General features: G+C 42.0%; 1 protein-coding gene and 1 long non-coding RNA gene across 3 annotated transcripts in view; one reads left to right on the plus strand and one right to left on the minus strand.

Moving 5' to 3' along the window:
- Positions 1 to 1,861: 1,861 nt before the first annotated feature.
- On the plus strand, positions 1,862 to 15,821 carry LOC129058692 (uncharacterized). Its single transcript, XR_008523986.2, has 3 exons — positions 1,862 to 2,013; positions 7,448 to 7,516; positions 15,048 to 15,821. It is a non-coding gene; the product is annotated as an uncharacterized LOC129058692 (long non-coding RNA).
- Positions 15,822 to 17,015: 1,194 nt separating this feature from the next.
- The window catches only part of C2H3orf33 (chromosome 2 C3orf33 homolog), a 49,953-nt gene continuing 46,639 nt past the window's right edge, over positions 17,016 to 20,329 (minus strand). For both annotated transcript variants that reach the window (XM_063722291.1, XM_063722292.1), the window contains exon 5: positions 17,016 to 18,316. In XM_063722291.1, coding sequence (XP_063578361.1) covers positions 17,915 to 18,316 — 402 coding nt within the window. In that variant the 3' untranslated portion in view covers positions 17,016 to 17,914. The remainder of the gene's footprint in view (positions 18,317 to 20,329) is intronic.

Below are 20,329 nucleotides of genomic sequence, written 5' to 3' on the forward strand. Positions count from 1 at the left end.
CAAAGTAAAAAGTGTTCTCAAACGCCCGTCTTACCTCCTTTAAAAAAAAAAAACAATTCTAAGAACATAGCATCTGTCGATGCTGCAAATTAAAGAGATCTACTCTGAGTGAAGTGCAACTAAAATTGAGAGAGTGTAGATGGTAACACTTTGCTTTTATTTACCCCCAGTCTCTTCATTTGGGAATGCTACTCCTTGGCATTAGCAGGCCACTTATTCACTTAGATCCGTTTAGTGGCTGGTTGACTCAAGCGGGCAACCTGCCGGGAGTAGGAAGGCGGCGGTGGCAGAGGAAAGCTTGCACGGAGCAGGCACTCAAGTGTAGATGAAACGATGAAATCTACTGAACGCACAGACAGGATGAGTGACCAGCTTGGGGCGGATGCTGGAACCCGCCGCTGGCCTAGACGGCCGCGGTGTGATCCGGCTTCTGGATTCCAGGATTTACATTTATCAGCCTTCATTCAACCTGCCCTATTGTTAGTTCAAAGCCTGGCTGGGAAGGAGTGGGGACGCAGCTCTTCACTCACCTTTCAGTTTAAAATAATCCTCCAATAAGAATGTCCTAGGAAAGCTGGCAGCATGGGGTTGGCAGGGATTTTCTGGGCTTAGTGACAACATAAACTAAAGTCATTTTCTTTTTTCATGCGTGAATTTGCCCAGGAAGTTACAAACGAGTAAGTTACAAATGAGTGCCTGAGATTGGAGCTCGGGGCCTTGGCTGCCTGTCCGCTTTGACAGACAGTTAGTGTGGAGGGTGGTAGCACTGTGACCTCTCAGCGCAAGATCTAGGGTTTCACCTTTTCATCCCACTTAGCCGATACCATAGAAACAACCCATTTGTATTATTCAATTCAACAGAGGCAATTACAATGTCACAGCAAAGCACCATGGGCAAGAAGAAACTTTATCCTGAAAACAATCCTAGACTCTCAGAAAAAAGAAAAAAGCCACCAGAATACCCACTTGAATTTCTTCCTGCCAATAGTACCAGGAAGAAATCAATTTGGAAAAAAATGTAGGTAAGGTCCTTTGCCTCTATAGAAAGAAATCTCCCCAAATTTACTTGTTTTTGTTTTTGTTTTTGTTGCATGCCCATACACAAGCCTCAATTTATAAGAAATTAAGTCATTAACCCTCTGCCTCCAAACTGCTTTGTATTTTGTAAACAAGCTTGTTGGAGATTTGTTTTGCTGGTAACCTCCATGGTGAATAGAAAAGCCAAAAAAAAAAAAAAAAAACAAAACACCAAGATAATCCCTCAACAGCAGCAGTTCACCCCCTAACCTCTGGTGTTTGTCTTTCTTGAGTCTGAAAAAATGCAGATGCACATGTTGAAATAAACTCAGACACAAAGTTCATAATAAGAGCACTTGTTTGCTATGCATTCTTTATTTTGATAGTTTTAATCAACTCCCATAATTTTGTAAACTTTTAAATTTTTAAATTGTGTGATATTTCAAACCTACCAAAAACAGGATATACACCATGTAATACTCCTGCTCCCTCACCCCTTCTTTTTTAAATAAAGCATTACAGATACAGCTAAACCCCAACTCCTGACTCGTTACCCCCACCCCTTCCCAAAGGTAATAATTCTGAAGTTGGTTGAATCATAATTATGCATGTTCTTAAATGTTTAGGACATTTATACATCCATAATCTTTTAATGTAGCTTTTCTCTCCAAGTCGTTTTAACATTATTTATCAGAGAAAAATCACTAAAACAATTAATTAATTAATTGGAGAAAATCACTAAAAACAAGAAAATGTGTTACATTGCTAAGTTTTTAGAAGCGGGACAGAACTATTTTTCCTGCTTGTGACAATCAGAGTATGGAATAATAACAAAGGGATTAGACAGTGGGTAATAAGCAGCCTCTCTAGGTTACACAAACTCTTCCATGGTTACCAAAGAATAAATAGAAAAACAAAACAAATAATACCCTCCTCTTTCACTGGTTAAAGGGGAACTGGAGAAAATGAGATCTGCATTAAAACTTCTTTGGGCAGGTAAGACAAACATCCTACATGGTAGTAAAGTACCTTTTCTAGAGGATCTCTTGGTCTTGCAAGCTATGATCTTTTAGTAAGAATTTACCACTTTTCCAAGTATAAAGAACTCCTGCTGGTAGCTCAATACAAGGTTGAAATCCGCCTGGCTGAAAAATCTGGGGTTGAATTAGCCCTGCTTCTTCAAGCACAGGGACATCCATCTGTACAGTAGTTACAAAAATCTTTTGCTGTGATTGTTTGATTTAACGTCCTCCCAGCATTAAAAGTGCTAAGAAAGCATCAATTTTTCTTAAATGCCATTGAATGGTGAAAGGCATCCTTCCCAACCCCCACCCTCCTCATTTCCTGAGCAATGACTCTCATTAATTATACTGGCACACCACTGCCCAGCCTCCCTTCTAAATAGCTGCCAGATTTCTACATATCATCTCTGTCTTGATACAGAATGTGCACTGACACCAGGATCACAGAAAATCCTGTAAGAGGTGCCTGATACACAGTAAAATGATTGATGTGCCTTGTGGTGAGCCCGCTGTGCTGCGTATCATAGGGGGTTTCTTAGAAAACTGCACTGGGAATTTCTGTGTTGGTAAAAGATTTTTCTAGCTGTGCAAAAATTGTGCTTCCAGTTGCAAAAAGAGCCATTTATTTAAGGTATTCAAATTTAAACAGCAACCATCTTGAGTTATATCCATGAGCAAGAGAGGAAAAGAGATAAATGTTCCCTATTTTAATCAATGCACCAAGTTAAGAAAACCATTGACCAAAAAAGCTTATCAAGGAGGGGAGGCATTCCTCTTTCAACACATATTTATTTAGTACTTGCCATGTACCAGGCACTGCTCTAAGTGGTAAGCCTTAGCTGGAATATAGATGGCACTCCTGAAGTAGAGCGTAGTACCTGTCTTTACGGCCCTACTCTACAAATTGGTCACGGCTTTTAGGTACAAATAACAAAACCCCTTATCAAACCAGCTTGAGTAAAAAGCTGATGTATTGACTCCCACTTTAAGATAGGGGGAAGGATAAGGACTTCAGAAACGGTGGGAGTCTAGCAAGTCACAATCAGCATTTCTCTTGTTAAAGAAAAAATTATTCAGTGTTAAAGCATGGTAAGGAAGGCTTTATTCAGGACCATCGAAATCGGCACAGGGACTACTGCAAGGAGCTCATGCAGAATACAGCATAGGCAGCTGGGAATTTATAGACAAAGAGCAGATGGGGTTGCTGGATGAAAAATCACTAAGAGGAAACATCAGGGATATGAGGGACTCTAGCTAAACCGACATAACTGGATTCTTGCTGAACACAGGCCAGGGTGATCAGACATGACCTGGGTGATAGTGGAGGATGAGGGATCTGATCAGATATTGAGAATGATCAGATATGGAGAGTGGGGGTTCTTGCTAAACTGACTCAGCAGAATTCTTTTCTAAAACTGAGTTTTACAAGAAAATGCACATATGGGCCCAGGAGAAGGCTCAGAAGCATGACTAATGTTTGTTTGGCCAAGCAAGGAATTTTTGTCACTCTCACACTTTCACCTTTGCTCCTACTATTTCCCTGTCTCTGCTTTTCTCAGTATTTTGATCCTATTCTCTCCTATTCCATATGAGCTTTCTGTACAAGCTGGGGGTGGGGAGAGCATGACTAGTGACAGCTCCAGGTTTCAATCGTCTCAGCTAGAGAGGCCTTTCTGCTTTTACCATCTATAACTAAGATGGTAAGAAAGGATTTGAACTGACCTGACTTAGGTCATGTGTCCATCCATAGGTCAATTACTGTGGACAACAATAAGTAGAGTATATGTGTGGCCAGACCCTGATTATACACACACCCTTATGGCCAGGAAGGTGGGGTATTATAAGTAGCAGCCCATCAGAACAACTTGGAACCAGGGAGGATTTGTTCCCAAGATGAAAGGAGCTGGTCCTACCAAGTGAAGGCAGGAAGAGATTCTGGCAAATAAAAAGAATAGATGTGGACTGGGCACGGTGGCTCACACCTGTAATACCAGCACTCTGGGAGGCTGAGGCGGGTGGATCACGAGGTCAGGAGTTCGAGACCAGCCTGGCTAACATGGTAAAACCCCATCTCTACTAAAAATACAAAAATTAGCCAAGCATGGTGGCAGGCACCTGTAATCCCAGCTACTCGGGAGGCTGCGGCAGAGAATTGCTTGAACCCGGGAGGCAGAGGTTGCAGTAAGCCAAGATCGTGCCACTGCACTCCAGCCTGGGTGACAGAGCGAGACTCTGTCTCAAAAAAAAAAAAAAAAAAAAAAAGAATAGATGTTCCCTAGGGTGCCCTCTCTTAAATCTGCTGCCAAAGAAAGAAACACCTTTATACTGATTCATATGTATATGACTTAATCTACAAAGTAGATCAGAAGAGAAATTTCCTAAATCCATCATGGGAGACTGAGGGGAGAGGAGTAGTAATGGCCAACTGTAAGTTCTACCAATCTTTCCCTCCCCAGCTGAAGAAGCATGTGTCTCCATGTGGGGCCAACTGACAGGAGCTGGAGATGGGGAGGAAGGAACATAACCAGGATAGCTGATCTCTGAAAGAGTTGTTTTGTTTTGTGTTTTTGATTTTTTATCATGGAAGTGTTTATATATACACGAAAGTAGAACGGTATAATAAAACCCTATGTATTAGTCACTGTGTTTCAACAATTGTTAATATTTTGACAACTTTATCCAGGAATATGGAGATTCTCTGAAATATTTAAATTCATAAACTAACACATTTTTGCAGTACTATGATGCTGGTTACTGAAAGAAATGCATGCCTCTTATGGCAAATTATATAAGACCAGTGTATGCAAAGCCCTTAGCAAAATGCCTGCTACAAAATGAGCTCTCAAATATGTCAATTATTTTTACTGTTAATATTTGAAACCTATTTAAACTTTTATTTATTTATTTATTATTTTGTGTGTGAGACGGAGTTTTGCTCTTGTTGCCTAGGCTGGAGTGCAATTGCGCGATCTCCGCTCACTGCAACCTCCCCTTCGTGGGTTCAAGTGATTCTCCTGCCTCAGCCTCCCAAGTAGCTGGGATTACAGGCATGCACCACCATGCCCGGCTAATTTTGTATTTTTAGTAGAGACGGGGTTTCACCATGTTGGCCAGGTGAACTCCTGACCTCAGGTGATCTGCTCACCTTGGCCTCCCAAAGTCCTGGGATTACAGGCCTGAGCCACAAGTCTACAAATGGAAATGTTTTGGCATACAGAGGAAAATAATGTTGTTTTTTTTTGTTTTGTTTTTTTGTTTTTTTGTTTTTTTTTGAGACAGAGTCTTGCTCTGTCGCCCAGGCTGGAGTGCAGTGGTGCGATCTCGGTTCACTGCAACCTCTGCCTCCCAGGCTCAAGCAATTGTCCTGCCTCAGCCTCCAGAGTAGCTGGGATTACAGGCACCCGCCACCGTGCCTGGCTAATTTTTGTGTTTTTTAGTAGAGACGGGGTTTCACCATGTTGGTCAGGCTGGTCTCGAACTCCTGACCTCAGGTGATCCACCCACCTCGGCCTCCCAAAGTACTGGGATCATAGGCATGAGCTACCGTGTCCAGCCGAAAATAATGTTTTTTAAGACACGGGGCTATCACTATGTTGCCCAGGCTGGACTCTTAACTGCTGGGCTCAAGGAATCCTCCTGCCTCAACTTCCTGAGTAGCTGAAACTACAGGTGTTCTGCTGGAAAATAACTTTTTAAGGCTAAACTCTGATTCTTCATTTCTTACCAACAGACTATAACTTTTTTTTAATGATTTATTTTTAAATGGCAGCTATTTACATTTTTTCTATAACAAGCCTATATAGCTGGGCGCGGTAGCTCACGCCTGTAATCCTAGCACTTTGGGAGGCCAAGGCGGGCGGATCACGAGGTCAGGAGATTGAGACCATCCTGGCTAACATGGTGAAACCCTGTCTCTACTAAAAATACAAAAAAAAAAAATTAGCCGGGTGTGGTGGCACATGCCTGTAATCCCAGCTACTCAGGAGGCTGAGGCAGGAGAATTGCTTGAACTCGGGAGGCGGAGGTTGTGGTGAGCCGAGATGGTGCCATTGCACTCCCGCCTGGGCAACAAGAGTGAAACTCCATCTCAAAAAAACAAAAAAAAAAAGCCTATATAACTGTTTTCCCCTTTTATCTGGAAAGGTCAAAAATATAAGCAAATGCACATTTCACCACACAAATAAGGAGAAAACATGAGTTAAATTGTTAAACTGAGGAATGAGCCTGGACTACATATCAGAATTCTAAATAATAGGTCCCCACTTTACTGCCTTGGCAAAATACTTCATCCTGTGAATGCTGGGTGAAGGGAAAATAGCATAGCTGTGCCTAAGTTCATTTTATTCAACTAAGATTTTCTTAACTTCAGTTATACTTCTCGGGAGATTTTAGTTCTCAAAATAGGGTGAACACTTTCTAAAAGGCAGTAAGTGTGCTAATTAAAGTGAACTTTCCCCATTTTCTGTTTTTCTCCAACTTGTTTGATTGTTTATTTCTCCTGCGGTGGGAAGGGGAATGAAGTAGTTGGAGGAAACAGTAGTGTCAGAGAAGGAGAGAGCCCCTTTTCCTCCTTCCTAAGAGCTTCACAACTCAGCTCTGTGCATTTTGTTTCCAGAAAGACCTCCCGCAGAGCCAATATCTGCAACTTTCAAGATGGTCAAAGCTTGCTCACCAAGACAGACCTTTAATTGAAGTTTCTTTATTCAGCCTTAGAAGTAATACTGAAACTTTGAGGCTACATATTTCCCTCATGGAATATACTGGGTTCCCCCTCCAATACTATCGTTAAAAAATTCTGTAGAATTCAATAATATAATTAAAAGAATCTGAAGCACCATTTTTATAGACATTGAACAAAAGTTTAGAAAGACAAGCAAACTGAATTGTAGACAGAAAATGAGGAAAGACACTGGTGAAAGAGTTACAGTGCAAATTCTAAAGTTTTGAAAGGCGGGGGACATTGTGGGGGGAGGCAATTTACACCACAAGGAACACTCTTCTATTTCCCTACCATTTGGAATTCTAATGGGGTGTGCACTCTCTTACTAACACCTGTTTATTTTTAACCAAAAAACAAATGGTTGGATTTTTCTGTACAAACAGCAAAAGTTTTTCTGCACCTTAAAATTTGCATTTAGTTTTTGTTTCACTTATTTGCATAATTAAACTAGCTACATATTAAGAGGGCTTGCTTTGTCCAAAATAAATGTCTCCCTTTTTAAACTTGACAAGTTTACAAAATGTTCTCTCAGATCATTTCAGCAAATTAATCTTCATGTTGTAGGCTGATGGGATGCATGGAGGAAATTCTGACTTAAAAAAAAAAGGTCCTGGTCAAAATGACAAGGCAGCACTGTGATGGTCCATTCATCTATTCTTTCATTCATTTATTTAACAAATATTTACAGAGTTCCCTATATGAGCAAGAAACAGGGCTAAATCCTGCTGTGGAAGGAGCAGAAATGATCCAAAATTCAGTAAGTATGGTTTGAATTATAAAGTCTACTATATCTTGGACTAGAGAGAAGAGACATGTAAATAAATAATTATAATGTAACAAGGGCTAAAATAGATAACGTGTACAGTGTTGCAGAACAGAAGAGGGCGCTAATTACTCAATTTCATTGCTAGTTTCACAGAAATAAAGTGTTTTGATAACCAAAACAAAGCAGAAAATAGAAGTAATGATCCCAATGCCCGAATTTTTAAAAAACCTCGTTTCTGTCTGAATTACTCACTGTCTTCACTTGAGTTCTAGAAATCATCAGGCTGGCTGGGTGTGGTTGCTCAGGCCTGTAATCCCAGTACTTTGGGAACCCGAAGCAGGCGGATGAGGTCAGGAGTTTGAGACCAGCCCGACCAACATAGTGAAACCCTGTGTCTATTAAAAATTAAAAAATTAGCTGGGTGTGGTGGCGTGCACCTGTGGTTCCAGTTACTAGGAAGGCTGAGGCAAGAGAATGGCTTGAACCCAGGAGACGGAGGTTGCAGTGAGCCGAGATTGCACCACTGCACTCCAGCCTGGGTGACAGAGCAAGAGTCTGTCTAAAAAAGTAAAAAAAAAAAAAAAAAAGAAAGAAAAGAAATCATCAGCCTTCTTCCAAAGAGTGTGCTAGAAAATGAGATCTTCTGTACTGACTTTTAGTAACCGATAATGTCATATTTTTGCATTGCAAACCAGTGCATACATTCAAATATATTTATAACAAAAAATTAACAAAACAATACTTATCTTTGCTATGTTCAATGCACTCTGATACATTTTATCCTGTTATGTTCCTTTATCTTTTTCTTAATTGCTGGTGGCAACCTATTAAATTGATATCACATCTCACTAATAGGCAGAGCCTACAATTGAAAAACAGTGTTTGGGCCGGGTGCGATGGCTCACACCTGCAATCCCAGCACTTTGGGAGGCTGAGGCAGGGAGATCATGAGGACAGGGGTTCAAGACCAGCCTGGCCAATATGTTGAAACCCGGTCTTTACTAAAAATACAAAAAAAAATTAGCCAGGCGTGGTGGCGCACATCTGTAGTATCAGCTACTCAGGAGGCTGAGGCAGGAGAATTGCTTGAATCCAGAAGGCGGAGGTTGCAGTGAGCCGAGATTATGCCACTGCACTCCAGCCTGGGCAACAGAGTGAGACTCTGTCTCAAAAAAAAAAAAAGAAAAACAGTGTTTGGTCAGGTGCGGTGGCTCACCTCTGTAATCCCAACATTTTAGGAGGTCAAGGCCAGCAGATCACTTGAGCCCAGGAATTCAAGACCAGCCTGGACAACATGGCGAAACCCGTATCTACAAAAAACATTTAAAAATTAGCTGGACATGGTGGTGCTGGTGCGCACCTGTAGTCTCAGCTATTCAGGAGGCTGAGGTGGGAGGATCAATTGAGCCCTGGAGGCACAGGTTGCAGTGCGTTTAGATCATGCCACTGTACTCCAGCTTGGGCAACAGAGCAAGACCCTGCCTCAAAAAAAAAGAAAAACAATGTTCCAATGTGTTCATTAAAAATGAACAAGAAGCAAAGCAGTAATACTCAGAACAGAACCAAGTGAGATCAAAAGATTCCCAAAGACCTACATCCTGCCCAGTAAATTGGCAAATCTCATAACCATATAAGATTAAGTCTCTGGAAGAATAAAAGTCCTTTGATTCTCAACTCTTTAGCCATTCCTGGGCTTCTCAACCTGTATCAACAGAAAAAGGTGGATCTGCTCCAATGGCTATTTTTGAAGAGGTCATGGAGGATAAGGATGATCTTACAGAGAACAGAACTGAGGCACCCAGATGGTATGACCAAGAAACGCACACAACTAGGACCTGGGGCTATCATTATTCCTCTCTAGCAGGATAAGACAGAGCTGTGGACTACTGACATTCTATTTTCCCTCACATTATATAGTGGATGCATTGACATTTGAACTAAGGCTTCCAGATCATGAGGAACTACCTCTAGACCTGACCAAAAGGGAATACCTCTCAGAGATCTCAAACAAGTGGATGGGCTTTTTGGATTGTAATTGGGTAATCCCACCCACTTACTTACTAGATAAAGCCTACCTTTTTTCCTGAAGTATAATAATGAACTCAAGTCATCCGTATCTCGGTAAAATACCACCTCATCATAATTTGCAAAATGTTAAAATATCTAGCTAATTAATGATACCTTTCCTGATTTTCCATCATTAATATCGTTTTTTAATTTTAATATTTAATAGTTTGATGTACTTTTAATGGGAGGAATGCAAGTTAAAGGAATGAGCCCAAATTGCCATCTTGAAAAAGAAAATATAGTTTGTTCATTTAAAAAGCATTTTTACTATTTTACTGTTAAATTTCTGTTCTTAACCTTTTTTTTTTTTTTTTTTTTTTGAGACAAAGTCTGGCTCTGTTGCCCAGGCTGGAGTGCAGTGGCACAACAATCTCAGCTCACTGCAACCTACGCCTCCTGGGTTCAAGCAATTCTCCTGTCTCAGCCTTGCAAGTAACTGGGATTACGGGTGCCCGCCACCATGCCCGGGTAATTTTTGTATTTTTAGTAGAGACAGGGTTTCGCCATGTTGGCCAGGCTGGTCTCGAACTCCTGACCTTAGGTGATCTGCCCGCCTCAGCCTCCCAGAGTGCTGGGATTACAGCTGTGAACCATCTCGCCCAGCCTTGTTCTTAACCCATTTTAATTTTTTGTTTGTTTGGTTGGTTGTTTTTAGACAGAGTCTCATTCTTTCACCCAGGCTGGAGTGCAGTGGCATGATTTCGGCTCACTGCAAGCTCCACCTCCCCAGTTCAAGCGATTCTCCTGCCTCAGCCTCCTGAGTAGCTGGGATTACAGGTGCCCGCTACCACACCCGGCTAATTTTTATATTTTTAGTAGAGACAGAGTTTCACCATGTTGGCCAGGCTGGTCTCAAACTCCTGACCTCAGGTGATCCACCCACCTTGACCTCCCAAAGTGCTGGGATTACAGGCGTGAGCCACCGCACCTGGCCTTAACCATTTTAATTTTAATCTTGAGGTTTTTTATTTTCTTCAGCCTTTTCTATTAATAAATTTGTATTAGTTTCTCCCTGTGATTTGCCTTCATAGAAATAGCTGCCTCGGTGGCTGGGCGCGGTGGTTCATGCCTGTAATCCCAGGACTTTGGGAAGCCGAGGTGGGTGGATCACCTGAAGTCGGGAGTTAGAGACCAGCCTGACCAAGATGGAGAAACCCCGTCTCTACTAAAAATACAAAATTAGCCAGGCATGGTGGCACATGCCTGTAATCCCAGCTACTCAGGAGGCTGAGGCAGGAGAATCGCTTGAACGCGGGAGGTGGAGGTTGAGGTAAGCCGAGATCATGCCATTGCACTCCAGCCTGGGCAACAAGAGTGAAACTCCGTCTCAAAAAAAAAAAAAAAAAAAAAAAAAAAGAAAGAAAAAAAAAAATAGCTGCCTTGGTAGTGACTTTAGAGAAGCTCCATATCATGAAGAAACCATCTCCTAGGAAACCAGCTCCTCCTCAGCTATCCCAGCAGTGTAGCCAGTCCCTTAGTATAGCTGTCATTTCTTTTTTCTTTTCTTTTCTTTTTTTTTTTTTTTGAGGAGTCTCCCTCTGTCACCCAGGCTGGAGTGCAGTGGCACGATCTCAGCTCACTGCAACCTCCGCCTCCTGAATTTAAGCAATTCTCCTGCCTCAGCCTCTGGAGTAGCTGGGACTACAGGTGCTCGCCACCACGCCCAGCTAATTGTTTTATTTTTAGTAGATATGGGGTTTCATCATGTTGGCCAGGCTGGTCTCGAACTCCTGACCTCAAGTGATCTGCCCACCTCGGTCTCCCAAAGTGCTGGGATTACAGGCGTGAGCCACTACGCCTAGCCCTGTCATCTCTTTTAATGGTGGCTAAGCAATACTGTTTCTGTTGGTGCCCGGAACGTCTGGAACACTGCTGTTTCTTGGCTTCTTGAACCATGTAGTCTCTTTATGTCAATGTGTTACCAGGAAGTGTGGGAATCTTCAGTTCTAGTCTAACTTGGAAGAAATAATTCAGCCAAGATACGCATAGCAAGGGTTAAGTAGCAGAGTTTATTGAAGGAAGATAAAGTACATTCCTAGAAAGGAGTGAAAAACAGCTCTAGGTTGCTCCAGCTGGAAAAACAGTAGTAGTAATGTTTAAGTAAAGAGACAGTACATGCTGAAATAAGAAGCCAGCAGCAGGCCAGGTGCGGTGGTTTACACCTGTAATCCCAGCACTTTGGGAGGCCGAGGCAGGTGGATCACTTGAGGTCAGGAGTTCAAGACCAGCCTGGCCAACATGGTGAAACCTTGCTTCTACTAAAAATACAAAAATGTAGCTGGGTGTGGTGGTACGTGCCTGTGGTCCCAGCTACTCGGGAGGCTGACGCAGGAGAATCACTTGAACCCAGTAGGCAGAGTTTGTAGGGAACTAAGATGGTGCCACTGCACTCCAGCCTGAGCGACAGAGCAAGACTCTGTCTCAAACAACAACAACAAAGCCAGCAGCAGCTAGTGCTGGAGGATTCTCTTTATGAGAATCTTACATGATTATTCACAAAGGGGCATGAGGGGAATGTTACTCGCAAGCATGTTTCAGGAAGTCTCTCTGGGCATGCATGCTCTGTGGTTGTACGTGCCAGTACACATGTCGCACGTCTCATTAGCATTTAAAATCTCCACCCAGGAGTGTGTTTTTTACTATTATAATGAACAAAAGGCTACTCTAGGGTGAGTTTTTGGAGAAGTGCACATGCTCATCAGCAGGGAAAGTTTCTACCATGGTTATCTCTGGCTTGGGCCCTATACATACCCTTTAGGAACGGAGGAGACTAACCATAATGAGGCCAGAAGTAGCCAGTGTAGCCACTGGGTTTTTTTTGTTGTTGTTGTTTTTGTTTTGTTTTTGCTGACTGTGAGTGGGCAGTGCTGATTATTAGTGGGCAGCATCTCCAGGACTTCTTTTCTCAGAGGAGCTCCTTTGCCTGCTCATTTCTGGCTATCTGCCTACTTTAACAAATGGTAGCCAGCACATATAACCACTGGATTTGGGACAAACTGTGTCAACAATATGCCCCTTGACAGCACATAGAGTTTAATTACCCAAGGGAGGGTCTTAAAGCTCAAAGATGCAGTCCTTACATTGTTGAGGAGCCAAATGATGCTGGAGCAATTCAGAAGAGGATAAAACTCTTGCATAACATTATCTGCCTGCCTCAGGTGCAGTTAATTCTTTTTTCCTTTTTTTTGAGATGGGATCTTGCTCTGTCGCCCAGGCTGGAGTGCAATGGCACGATCTCAGCTCATTGCAACCTCCGCCTCCCAGGTTCAAGCAGTTCTCTGCCTCAGTCTCCCAAGTAGCTGGGACTACAGGCACCTGCCACCACGCTCGGCTAATTTTTGTATTTTTATTAGAGACAGGGTTTTACCATGTTGGCAAGGCTGGTCTCGAACTCCTAACCTCAAGTGATCTGCCTGCCTCAGCCTCCCAAAGTGCTGGGATTACAGGCATGAGCCACCATGCCCAGCACAGTTAATTCTCTAAAAGCAGGTTTGCAAGTGTATTAGGTTGGTGTGAGGTACTGACTGGGATCTCTACTAGACTCTAGGAGTTACCAGATATAGCAGCAGCACTGTTGGGATCCATGGCTCTAATTTTCCTTTGAGCCAAGTTTTAAGAAGACAGTATTTCAGGCAGCAGTATCCCCAGATATCCCAGTGGTGGGAAAAGTCAAGCTGATTTAGGTTTCACAAGTACCAGCTATGAGAAGAGGTCTGGGAGGAAGGAGGAGTGGAAAAGTTAGAGTCTACAGAGCAGCAACCATCCCTTCCCTTTCCTGTTCAAATGGGGGAAGAGATTTGACATGAACACTTCCCTTCCCTTTTTACAAGGCTGAGGACATTACATATCCCACTATCCTGAGAAATCATGATTGTCTCTCCTGAAATTTGCTAAGCTACTGGACCTGCCAGCACTTCATTTTCCTGAAACAAGAAGAAAGAGGCATGATTTAAGAAGTGAGGCAAGAGAGAGGAAGTGCCTGGATAAGAGCCGACATTCCCATCACTTAGTGTAAGAGTACCTATGTTTCCGGCCAGGCACAGTGGCTCACGCCTGTAATCCCAGCATTTTGGGAGGCTGAGGTGGGCAGATTGCCTGATGTTAGGAGTTCAAGACCAGCCTGGCCAACATGGTGAAAACCCATCTCTACTAAAAATAAAAAAATTAGCCAGGTGTGGTGGCACACACCTGTAATCCCAGCTGCTCAGGAGGTTGAGGCAGGAGAAACGCTTGAACCCGGGAGGTGGAGGTTGCAGTGAGCCGAGATCATGCTGCTGCACTCCTGCCTGGGTGACAGAGTGAGACTCCACCTCAAGAAAAAAAAAAAAGTATCAATGGAAAATGAAAAACCCCAAAAAAGGAAACATAAATTAAAGAGAGACTGAAAAGGACCAAAAAATCCAATCCTTTAGAAATAAAGAACTAAATTCATTTGATAGAAACATATTTTAAAAGCAAGGAAGTCTAGATACCCAAGGTACCAAAAGAAAAGAAGGCCAAAAGGAAAACAAAGTGGGCATGGACCCTGTTGTTTTAAAGACAAGATTGTAGGGGAAAATTGTAATATATTTTCCTCACTCATTGCAAGGTTCATGACTGACATCCCTCATAAAAGACAGATTGACAAGAGAAAAACCTATAAAAAACTTATTTAATATAAATTTTATATGACACAAGAGCCATCAGAAATGAAGACTCAAAAACCCAGGGAAAACTGTGTATATTTATCGGCGATCATGCAGAGGACAAATGGGTATGACCTAATGGTATTAAACTTGGGGGAGCTGGCCAGGCACGGTGGCTCACACCTGTAATCCCAGCACTTTGGGAGGCAGAGGCACGCGGATCACCTGAGGTCAGGAGTTCGAGACCAGCCTGGCTAACATGGCAAAACCCTGTCTCTACTAAAAATACAAAAATTAGCCAGGCTTGGTGGCACATGCCTGTAATCCCAGCTATTTGGGAGGCTGAAGCAGGAGAATCACTTGAACCCAGGAGGCAGAGGTTGCAGTGAACCAGGATCGCGCCATCGCACTCCAGCCTGGGTGACAGAGCAAGACCCCATCTCAAAAATAAAAATACTTAAATAAATAAATAAAGTTGGGGGGGCAAGGCCTATTTGTTCAGATTCTTCTTGGCCTCTGGGGATAGAGCAGGCTCCCTCTGAAATGACAGTCTTTTGATCTGCTTTCAAGATAGGCAGGTCAGAGAATTCTTTTATGGCCAGCTTGAGGAAAGAAAGGTGGCAGAAGGTCAGAGAGTGACCTTCCTGCTTCTGCAGTGTTCTCAATTTCCTTCAACTTAAAATACTCAGTATGCCAAGCTACCACATTTTGGGGTGTCATGTTCTGAGCCCCAATAAGACCAACAAGTAGTAAATCCTCTATTTAAGAAAGGCAAAGAGCATGGGCTTTGGTCTGATATCCAGCCTAACATTGACGTTTTACTTTTTCAGATGGCCCTGTTATAACCATCCCAGTGACAAAGATCTAGCTTTTCTAAAATTACCCGGTTCAGCTTGCCCTTGGGTTATCCAACAAGCTGGTCTACAATACTAACCAGAGACAAGCTGAAAAAGTGAATGCCGGCCCAGAAAAAAGCTGCCAGCCAATGGAAATTCTCCACCCAAGAACCACATGATCTTCACGTAGGTGTTAATACTGCCACCATCTAAGTGGAGCACAAGAATAGTCAACAATGGTGACTGCGCATGAGAGGAGACCCCTTGATCTGCATTTCTTATTGCTCATCTTGTCCATAAAATCAGGGTTCCCTACTACATCATCAAGGGAAAAGTTAGATGAAGTCACAGGATGACCTACATCAGTCTCACTTTTATACGGCTTAACTGGAAAGATAGTGGTATGCTGGCTGAGCTAGTAGAGGCCATCAGAACTAACTACAGTGATAACTATGATAAAATCTGACATCACTGGAAGACAATTACTTAGGCCCAAATTCTGTAATTCACAATGCCAAGTTGGAAAAGCAAAAGGCTCAAGAGCTTGCCACAAAACTAGTTTAAATATACTCCGTTAACTTCCTTGTAAATAAAAATAAAACATCCCCTTAAAACAAAAAGCTATTGAGGCATAGAAACCAGGAAATAAAAACTAGGATGTGACTTCCTATCCTATCCCAAAGAAAGGTAATGAAATAAAACCATATTCACCCACAAAATCTTTGGAATATTTGGGACCTCACTGAAAATAAATGTTTAATTTCTAAAGGTTGCAGAATCCATTTTTTTATGTTCTAGGAAGGAGTCAGGGCCAGGCACAGTTGCTCATGCCTGTAATCCCAGCACTTTGGGAGGCCGAGGCAGGCGGATCACGAGGTCAAGAGTATGGAGACCATCCTGGCCAACATGGTGAAACCTCGTCTCTACTAAAAATACAAAAATTAGCTGGGCATGGTGGCGTGTGCCTGTAGTCCCAGCTACTTGGGAGGCTGAGGCAGGAGAATTGCTTGAATCTGGGAAGGGAGAGGTTGCAGTGAGCCAAGATTGCGACCCTGTACTCCAGCCTGGCGACAGGGCAAGACTCTATCTCAAAAAAAAAAAAAAAAAAAAAAAAGGAGTCAGGCAGCAGCAGCACTATACTTCTCATTCTGTGCTATTGACTCTAACAGGAGTCAACTATCTGGACTAGATGATAAGTCTGACTTTTCTCAGTATCATAAACCATTAAAAAAAACTTGTATAGACTTTGTGGATGTAGTGGATTATTGCTGGCCTGGCGAAAGCAGCTTACACTGTCAAGATGATTTTATCAGCAAGTTTGTGTGTGTCAAATCCTAGAGCCAACTTCGATTGGCTTTAAATGTTTTTTTTAATTGCTATCTCAAATAACAAGAAATTGGGAAGCAGGGCAGTTCAAGCATTGGCTACTTCAAGGGCTCAACAATGTCAGGCATCTCAGTTTTTTCTATCCTCTGTGCTGCCATCCTCAGTATGTTGTTTTTTTGTTTGTTTGTTTTGTTTTTGAGACAGAGACTCACTCTGTCACCCAGGCAGGAGTGCAGTGGCACGATATTGGCTCACTGCAACCTCCACCTCCCAGGTTGAAGCGATTCTCCTGCCTCAGCCTCCCAAGTAGCTGGGATTACAGGTGTGAGCCACCACATCTGGTTAATTTTGTATTTTTAGTAGAGACAGGGTTTCACCATGTTGGCCAGGCTGGTCATTGGTCTCGAACTCCTGACTTCAAGTGATCCACCCACCTCAGCCACCCAAAGTGCTGGGATTACAGACTTGAGCCACCATACCCAGCTAGTACATTGTTTTCGTCCTCTGGATTAGCCCCCTCATCTAACAACAGGTAGAAATTAGCCATTCTTTATTACAAGGAATGGTCTAAGAGACCCTGCCCCCAAATTCACAAGCAATTAGAAAGCAGTTAAGAGAAAAAAGCTACTTTGGACATAAAGCATAAAGAATTCCTTTATTATAAATAGTGAAAGGTAATAAAACTGGAAACATAAACACATATCTTTTCTAAACAAAAATTCAATATGGCAATACAAAATTTAGCCAGGCTTGGTGGGAGCTCCTGTAATCCCAGGTACTTGGGAGGCTCAGGCAGGAGAATCACTTGAACCCAGGAGGTGGAGGTTGCAGTGAGCCAAGATCACGCCACTGCACTCCAGCCTGGGTGACAAAAGCAAAACTCTGTGTCAAAACAAAAAAAGCCAGGCTTAGTAGCTCATGCCTGTAATCCCAGCACTTTGGGATGCCAAGGTGGGTAGATCATCTGAAGTCATCAAGAGCTCGAGACCAGCCTGACCAACATGGAGAAACCCCGTCTCTACTAAAAATACAAAATTAGCTGGGCGTGGTGGTACATGCCTGTAATCCCAGCTACTCGGGAGGCTGAGGCAGGAGAATCGCTTGAACCCGGGAAGCAGGAGGTTGCAGTGAGCCAAGATCACACCATTGCAGTCCGGCCTGGGCAACAAGAGCAAAACGCCTTCTCAAGACAAACAAACAAAAAATTCAATATGGCTGCCCAAAATAACTAAAAACATAGTGGTGAAGAGTTAAACTTTCTCTTCACACATTAGCACTATATATGTAAATCATTTAGCCTGGTAACTTCTCATAAAGTGTTTCATCTTTCCTAAAATCATATTACATTAATTATAATTTGTTTAAATTAATTCTGACATTATACTTATAATAATCGTCTCTTTTTAATATTTAAATACCATTAGACTAACACTTTGATCATTTGGCAAAACTTCCATTTTGAGTCAATGAAAAACGTCCATATATTTACATATTTTACTCTTTGGAGAAGGTTACCTCTAGATCTCTTGACCGTTTCACCCTTTTCTACGAAAGTGTATGCGACTTATAAGTTCTCTGAACTTCAGTATTAAGGAGTAGTTGTTCATGTTGTCTTTCCATGTTTCATAAGTCCTTTTAAGTTTGTCATAATAACTTTCTTTTTTCAAGTTGAAATCTGATCCTGTTGTTTTTAAAAAACTGTCCTTTTTCCATATTTCTCTCCAGGAATCTTTGAATTTTTCCAAATAACTTTCTTTTTCAGAGTCTTCCTTCCATATTCCTTCTCCTTTTTTTAAGGCTGTTAATTCGGCTTTAAGTAAGTTTCTGTGAACTTTCCAATAGATTTTAGAATCATATTTAAGCCCTTTAACAAGAACAGTTTTGCCAAGGCCTCTTCTTAAAATTTCTTCATTCAGATTCACGCTGAAATATCCACCCTTGAATTTAAAAATAATACAAACCAATTATTTAAGATAATTGTTGTTATACCCATCACATCTTATTTACTTTAAAAATCAGTCATTCAACAATTTTAGTCCTCCAAAGAAAAGGCAAAAATGGTCCCCAAGGCTCCCCCAAAACAGCTCTTGCTAAATCCAAGGATTTTTATTACTAGAAGAGACCCTTGCTCAAAATCAGTTGACTCTTTTATAACATGGAATTCTCCACAGACTCACTGTTCTCCTAACCCGAAGAGGTGAGGAAGCAATAAAGTATGAAAAATGTGTTTTTGGTCTGTTGGTGGTTCTGTGGAGGGGAAGTGGGACACACAAGATAGGCAGAGTGACAGTAGGACCAGCAAAAGAAACTAAGAGACGAAGAGAAACTAAACTAAAAGTAGCCAAATGCAAAATGAACTGAATCATCACTGAACTGTCAAATTAGGCTCAGAATTCCAGTGTTTTGGACAGCACTGGCAAGTAAATACATTTTTAAAAGACTTCCCTCAAAATAATTAACATAAAAATAGTCTTGGCCATTGAGTCTTCATCCTACAGGAAATTTCATTCGTGGAATACCTCACCTCCTAATGAAACTGGATAAATGGGATTTTTTTTTTCATTAATTTACTGTATAAAGGAGATCCTGGCGGGGCGTGGTGACTCATGCCTGTAATCCTAACACTTTGGGAGGCCGAGGAGGGCGGATCACAAGGTCAGCAGTTTGAGACCGGCCTGGCCAACATGGTGAAACACCGCCTCTACTAAAAAAATACAAAAATTAGCCAGGTGTGGTGGCAGGCGCCTGTAATCCCAGCCACTCAGGAGGCTGAGGCAGGAGAATTGCTTGAACCCGGGAGGTGGAGGTTGCAGTGAGCCGAGATTGCGCCACTGCACTCCAGCCTGGGTGACAGAGCAAGGCTCCATCTCGGGAAAATAAATAAATAAATAAAAGGAGATCCTGCCTAGGTATTTCTACAATCCTTGTGGGATTTTAATCTTAACAAAGTGTTAATAAAATTTTGTTCCTTCAAATTGAGAAATTTTTAGTACATGATAACAGTTACAAAGCAATTATCATATTTTTCTAAATCTTTCAAATCTTATAAGCTCATTCCCTTGAACCAAACTCAGAATAATTGAAATTCCACCTCACACATTAGCAAAATTCAAACAGGAGAAGTAAATTATCACTCTATGTGTATAGCATAGTTTGGTCACCCAGGAAGAAAGATAAAATAAAGATATGCTTATAAGATGAAGTGTAGGCTCAGAAGCGAGGAAGAGTTGGGTTTGGATACAGGCTCTTCTTCCAGGTTACCCTGACCAAGACAATCAGTTTCCCTAAAAGTCCTACCAGAAAGTGGGAATAAAAGCAACAACCTGTAGTGTGGTTCCGAAGATAAGTGACATAATATAAGCATGGCACCTTAGCTCAGTGTCTGGCACATGTTGACCCTCAAAATATACATAATGGCTACCTTTATCATCGTGATAATCATCTCCTTTTTTTGGTAATTTATACTCTTTAACTTAAAAGCTAATATTTTTGTAAGGCCATTGGGATGTTTTATACAACTTTGTATTATTAACTTACTTTTTTTGTTTTGTTTTGTTTTTTTGAAGGGGAGTCTCATTCTGTCACCCAGGCTGGAGTGCAGTGGCACGATCTCGGCTCACTGTAACCTCCGCCTCCAGGGTTCAAGTGATTCTCTTGCCTCAACCTCCTGAGTAGCTGGGATTCCAGGCACCTGGCACCATGCCCAGCTAATTTTTATATTTTTAGTAGTGATGGGGTTTCATCAAGTTGGCCAGGCTGGTCTCGAACTCCTCACCTCAAGTGAACTGCTGGCCTCGGCCTCCCAAAGTGCTGGGATTACAGGCATGAGCCACTATGCCCAGCCTTTATTAACTTACTTTTAAACTTACTTTTAAAATACAAGATACTTCAATCAATTAGTTTTAGATAATTCTTATTTTGAAAGTACTGAATATCATCTGGACACGCAA

This window comes from Pongo abelii, chromosome 2, assembly GCF_028885655.2.
Source record: "Pongo abelii isolate AG06213 chromosome 2, NHGRI_mPonAbe1-v2.0_pri, whole genome shotgun sequence".
In the NCBI taxonomy this organism is placed as follows: Eukaryota; Metazoa; Chordata; class Mammalia; order Primates; family Hominidae; genus Pongo; species Pongo abelii.